The sequence below is a fragment of the Opisthorchis viverrini genome, assembly GCF_000715545.1.
Source record: "Opisthorchis viverrini unplaced genomic scaffold opera_v5_308, whole genome shotgun sequence".
NCBI lineage: Eukaryota > Metazoa > Platyhelminthes > Trematoda > Opisthorchiida > Opisthorchiidae > Opisthorchis > Opisthorchis viverrini.
In genome coordinates, this window is record NW_008751957.1 from 339,573 (window position 1) to 346,374 (window position 6,802).

At 41.1% G+C, this 6,802-nt stretch overlaps 1 protein-coding gene across 1 annotated transcript in view; it reads left to right on the forward strand.

Annotated features, from left to right (window-relative positions):
- The window catches only part of T265_09722 (hypothetical protein), a gene marked incomplete at both ends in the record, with an annotated part of 9,598 nt that extends 3,141 nt beyond the window's left edge, over positions 1-6,457 (forward strand). Inside the window, 4 exons of the mRNA XM_009175885.1 lie at positions 104-306; positions 2,946-3,087; positions 4,772-4,944; positions 6,296-6,457. Of these exons, the coding sequence (XP_009174149.1) occupies positions 104-306; positions 2,946-3,087; positions 4,772-4,944; positions 6,296-6,397 (620 nt within the window). The remainder of the gene's footprint in view (positions 1-103; positions 307-2,945; positions 3,088-4,771; positions 4,945-6,295) is intronic.
- Positions 6,458-6,802: the final 345 nt, after the last annotated feature.

Consider the following 6,802-nt stretch of genomic DNA (forward strand, 5'->3'; position numbering starts at 1 on the left):
ATATATATATATATATATATATATATATATATATATATCTATATACAACGTTTTTTGACTCAACCATGTCCACGTCCCTTTTCCAAATACTGCGTTCATATAGAGATTGACTTGGAAGTTCCAGAAATCAAACAACACCTCTGGGTAAAGATGCGCAAGATACTTCGAGAAGTGTATGAATTTGCTGACCAATACGACTTCTTTCTCAAGGCTGATGATGATGCGTATGTAAATATGGCAAGCCTACGCGAGGCGCTTCTGGAGCACTCACCTGATGAACTGTTCATGACAGGCTTCCGGTGGCCGGTGAGTCCAAGTTTTTCTTGCCTATGTTTTCATCCAAGGTGTTAGGTGGAACCCGTGAAAAGCAGTGCATTATTACTACGTGACAATAAGTGCTTTGTAGGCAGTTTTCATCACCTACGCTCCTGATTTAAAGCGCATAATAGTCCCACCAAATCGACACGCAGCAGTATTATCCGGACATGGATGTATGAAACTCTCCATCTGACAAAAGTATAGTGCTTACCGTGTAGCTCAACCACAGTTAAGGGCATTTATTTCTAAGGAAGTACTCACCAGAGTCCTATCGTTTTCGTCCTGCGCGTTTAGTTAAAGAGAAATGGATGTGACCGTGTGTCTATGATGGTAAAGGGTAGAAAGTACGAGAGAAAGCACGCTCCCTCCAACAGAGACGGAGGAGGTGTAGAAAGGGAAAAGTTTTGACTCTTTTTAGGAGAGAATGCTCCAGAGGTGCAAATGGACCTCTGAGTCCCGATAGTGATCTATCGCAGGAAGGATAACTGGTTACTTTCATATCCTCTGGCCCGGATTCCACCAAAATAAAATATTTTGCGAATCTCTGATTCATGTTAACTGGAGTCTCGCGTACACGATGCTGTCCCTAAATCGTTCTCCACAGATACGTTTATCTTTCCAAAGGATTATTAATTAGTGACCCATTGAAGAACCAGACAACCCGCCAGGGACCGAAATTCGCCAACAGTTTGGCTGTCCTGCTCCTCAATAAGGGCCAACCTTTCACAGATTGGGGAATGCAAACACATTTCGGTATGACCAAGTGACTCCCGTTTGGCTCTGACAAGTCAGGTCATTCAAAGATCACGTGAAGCTACACTGGTTACTCCTAGCAAACCTTCTTGTTACTGCCTAATGGGCTTGCTAGCTGGACCGTTCCCACAAAGAACTGCTTCCATAAATTGTTTGCATGGCAAAAAATCTCAATGTACCATACAAACTACGAACACTTACAAAACCTAATGCTCGGCTGATCAATGACAGCTCAGTCTTAGGGCCATTAAACCGACAAAGTGGCTCGGGTTATGGGAAATAGGATGATCCTCTCCCCAACAGGTAAATTGACGGCCATTTGGCTCAGTCAAAAATACCACGGCCACTGCTGAGCCGTTGAAGATGATCGATTAGAGAGTCGCACTATCGTCGAAAACTAATGAATCCACGTATCTTTTAACCTAGCTTTTCCGAAGTCACCTTCGTTCACACTTATGGCAGTGGAAAATGTAAGGCGAGATTTTTTGCCCCAACAGGTTGCAGTATTTTTATTTCCTAAATAAAAACTCCGTGCACTTGAAACCTGCCTACCAATGCTCATACGAACAACGAGTGTGAATTTCATCGACCTATAGGACGACCAGGTGGAACCAGATTGCGGTAGGACACAGCAGTCTAACAAATGAGCCATACACCAACACTGACTTATCTTGCTTGGCTTTAGTACTTCGTCATAGTTAATGTCCTTGAATTGATGATAAGTCCAAGGACAAAGGAGGGTGAAGCAGCACATGACAAGTCCAATGAGAATGACCTGAAAATCACGAGAAAAGTTGTAGATTACCCGTTTTATTTATGAGGTTCCGCGGATACATCTGGCAGCATGGTCGTTAGTTGCAGCTCATGCTTACTGCTCACTGTGCGAAAACCATGTTTCAGTGAGACAAACTAGGGAGAATGACATGATAAGTCATCAAATATACATTATATCAGGAAGGTCAGATTCCTGGAAGCAACCACTGAATGCCCGAAATCTACTGAGACCCTCAGCTCCGCTAGATGCTGACCAGAGAGGCAATACCCCCTCCAAATGAAACGCTTCAAAGCCTTTCATCGAATTCAAACAGCGCAGCAAACAGCGTCAGCATTGGACCAAGTTCATACAGTGTCCCACCAATAAATAGGCTGAGACCGTTGTACTTTCGCACCCGGACGAATTCACGCTCTCGCACTCGCTTGTTCGGAATATAGCTGTGTTCCCTTCTGTGAGTCTTTTTCTCAGTACTAGGCACTGGAGCGGGTCAACAGTCACATACAACAGATTGGCGAATCAGCAGATATAAAACTTCATATATCACACAAGGATAAAAGAATAAATGTTAGACTCAGGTGCCTTCGAATTTTGTACGAAAGAATGAGTTCGATTGACCCCTCCTCCCCAATGGGTACCTCATCCAGGAAGTGACCAACTCGAACGGATCAAAATGGAGGGCCTTATTTTGAGGAAATACCATATAGAATACGATGGATGACAAACTGAATTTTCGGCTAAAACCTTACTCAAAAATTACATGAAACAATGGACTGGCTGATTACTCTAATTAGGAGTCTCTCTGCTCAGAAGGAACCAGTGTGACCAGATACGTCTGGCGGCCCCAACTGCGATTTCACTGGAAGTTTTTGCGCACCAATGTAAACAGTATACCAGAAATCTCGTGATCGATATTTAATCGCTGAACAAAAATGATACTGTCAATACTCCGCCATAATTAATAAAAGGTACTAGTCTCCCGTCGTGTACTTTCATTAGTGATGGTTTTCTAACAGCAGCATGGAATAAAGTACCACTTACATTGATTTAGAAGGATTTCAGGGAAAACATTAGTTTGAATCGCCTTTCGTTTATTCTCCAGAGCGTGCGGCAAAATGGCTTTTTTTCTGGTGGGCCGGGTTATCTTCTTTCACGCAGTGCACTAAAGCACATCGTGGAAGAGGCCATTGACAAACATCCAAAGTGTCCCACAACCGATGAAGCTAAAGAGGATGTGAAGATGAGTAAGTTTCTTCAATAGCCTCTGTTAATTACGTGACGTAATTATTTGTTTCCCTATTCCTCAGGTTAATTCATCATCCATCCGTGACTGCTCAAGTTTCAAGACCGAACCGTCCTATTTTATACAAACTTGACTCTACCTCAACCGGATTTCTGTAGACGATTTGTTTACATTTATTTCCGGGCTTGTTGTTGAAAATTCGCCCCACTTTGAACTGAACAACAATTTTCCCGTTTAATTTGTCCTATAGCACACTGCACTTCGTGTGCCATCCTGTGTTGCTAACTGCCCAAGGTCCAATCTATCCGTAAGCCTTTCTTTAACTCTCCTCACGATTTACTGTTAATTTCCTATAGAACCACGGTCTACCTATCTATACTGTCTGCCCACGTCCAATTCAATATAGTGTTCACTGCCCAATTGCGACTACTGAAGAAACGCAGGTGAAGTTCGTAGAATTCGGTTTCGCCGCAATTATTACTGGCAGTCCGTTGGGGAATTAGACTACAAGTTACCTGTCAGATAGGACACCTAGGTCGTGCGTTTAGGCTAATTAACCAATTCCTTGCTTTGGGATCACGGCCTTAGCACAGGAGCGTACAGCCTCTCTCTTTCATAACCTACAGAACACGAATTTTGTTAACCACATTCATTAGCGGTTTCAAAGGGGGATTCAAGTTAATCTCAGCTTAACTCCTCGTTTGTGATATTGCTCTGTTGAATGTGCCGTAGGAAGGTGGCTTCTGGTCGATTTTTGGACGATATTTGAGATCCTGCAGTACATTTTCGTTCTCAAGACCCTTCAACAGCCAACTACCGGTTTTGCCCCTGCTTGAGGTTCATCAGGTAGGCGCAGTCCTCGAACCTCTGACTACATTGTATTCAGTCTCAATTCAAATCAGAAGCCATCTCTGAACGGCATTCATTTTGATCACTAACCTGCGAAACTTAAACATCGCCGTAGATTTTAGAAGGGAAAATGCTTGAGGCCAATATCAAGGTCAGTATTTCTTTCAGATAACGGCACCCATAGTACAAAAAAGAGTCTCTTATGATTCCGAACTAAATATCCGGAAAATATCACATGAAACTTGCGTCTCGGTGCTTATCACCAAGTAAGGTCTCATTTTATCATCAACAGCAACGCAATTGATTTCCTGTAGACAGGTCACTGTACTGATTGGTGTTTTTGAAGTACATTTTAAGGGCTATGTGTCTGTCCGGCGGTTTCATTAAAATTAAACGAGCTGAACCAACATGGTGGAAGGGTGTTTGCTGGCCACTTCGCTCTAGCCTTTGATGGTCCGTCATGCTCCAGGAGGAACCCACCACACATCTTTATTTCAATCCTACCAAAAAAACAAGCCACAAAATATCAGAAATACCCTTGTTCTGCAATATGACGTTTGCTGTTACAAAGATCCAAACTGTCAACTTTTTCAATAGCTTATTACCGAGCTTTTTAGGCTTGTAGCTGAAATTCGAGTCGGTTTTCATCCGCCCAACAAGTTGGAATTGTGAACCTTTTCGAAACCTTCACTATACACTAATAGAATCACGAGATTTTAACGGTGGTGCAAATACCACTTTCTTTAAATAAGTAACTGGGAATTCGGTACAACAAACAAGCATCCTAGATTTTAAGCAGTCCTTGAAGATATGTTCTTTACTTTTATCTCTAAAAGGTATTTGTGGAGAAGCTGTGGGAGTTGAACTTGTTGACAAGTTTGCAGAAACAGGCAAATCAATTTTCTATCCATATGACATAATGGACTACTTTGACACAATTAAGAAAGCGACTAGAGGAGGTATTCTTCAAGCCTATAAGAAGAACGATCCCTATCTTCGGCGAATTCACGTGAGTTTACATGCTTTTACAGAACCTTATATAGGAGGTTCAAAATATTTCCAGAAGTATGTTAGGATCTACGATTCATTGTTGCTGACTTGGTGAATAGATTCTGAAAACAGAGTAGACCGCTGTATCCTAATATAACTGGCAAGCGTTCATTACGGGAGAACGAACAAGTTTTTTAATACGTGATGTAACGATTTAGCCGTCTTCTGACAGCACAAAGTTGGTCGGATTCCAAGGTGTTTACCCATAGAAAGCGTTTGCTACCACCTACTGGTCGCTTGTTTTCCTAACGTTCATTCAGATTTGTCGGTCGTTTCTCGGGCCATCATAAAATATCCCATTTTCTTCTAGTTCTCCACGTCCTATCAAACCATCCTCGTATATTTAATCATTCAGAAAAGAAAGGGCGAAATAGGCTCTCACTTGAACTAACCGACCTTCAGTCGACATTCGTGAACCTACGGACGTTTGATACACTTTGCCAGACTTGTCTGTCACTCCCTTACTTGGTCTCGGACCTTTGCTGTCCACTAACCAAGGTCACCTACCCAAATGAGTATTCACACTCAGTGGGCATTCATGATTGGATTTAACCGCTGTCGACCAATCTGCTACTGGAACAACCAGACCGTTTATCATCAAAAAAGAATGCGCATTGACTTAACGTAACTCCAATTCAATTATATATATATATATATAAATATGTTAATGTAACTCCAATTCAATTATATATATATATATTTAAATAAATATGTTTGAATTTCATATATTAAAAATGTGTCTCAAGTGATTTTTATTCAGATCGATCAGTTATGTGGATCTTCGGTAATGGCCAGATACAGTTTGGCATCCCAGTGAGCCAAAAACCTATGAAAATTTGACTTGATTGGACGAGCTAAATTGCCCTGTCTTATGGTTTAAATTGAACCCCAAGTAATATCAGTAAAAAAATTTGCGGGAAGCCCATTCACTTCGCTCCATAATACCAAATGTGAACGACCAGCCAAAAATCTGTGGAAAAAAACTGGAGCTGCAGTTATCAATGGCTGTAATGTCTTTCTATAAACCGATTTGATCGTAATTTTATATCACGTTTACTGTAGCCAACAATTACCATTTCCTAGCATTCCCTCACTTTACTCACACTAAAAAAGCCAGTGACATCAGAGTATATCCTAACTTTTGACTTACATCAGCAACATTCCATTCACATCTACAACGTACAGACAAATGCTAGATGAAGTTAGCATCACAACTTGAAATTGTTTACTTGCTTCATGTATAATTTCATAAATTTTATCTATTTCTTTAGGTGCTGACAATTTTTAAAAAAAATTCATTTCCTTTGCAGCTTGGTCTCAGTCGAAGGCACATCAGTTTCCACTATGTGGACAAAGATACTCAGTATATAATAGAATTTCTTTCGTTTTTTCTCAGACCAGTTGGACTATAAAAGTTTTTGGTCAGCATTTCTCTCCCCACTTATGAAAATAAATCTGAGAGCTAAAGTCGCCAATACAAGCTATTATGAATAAAGTGAACCGTCTATTTCTGTTTATATCGATTTTTCAAGTGTATATATATAATTGCATACTGCATGGCACAATGGTTCCTTCATTTTCCTGAAAGGTTGTTCAAAACTTGCAGGCCTGATAAACTAGTGCAAACGGGTGTTGATCAAGTAACTATATAAGTTACAGGCCGCATCGTTTGTGCTTTTGAGAGAACCCGTTAGAATACTAGGGCGTTCCGCTTGATTTGTGTCCACAGTATACCAATACGGTTCTGAGTCTAGCTCATTTGGTTGAACCATCGATACAATGCTGAAAAATCCATAAACTCCGGTACTGGTGAGCGC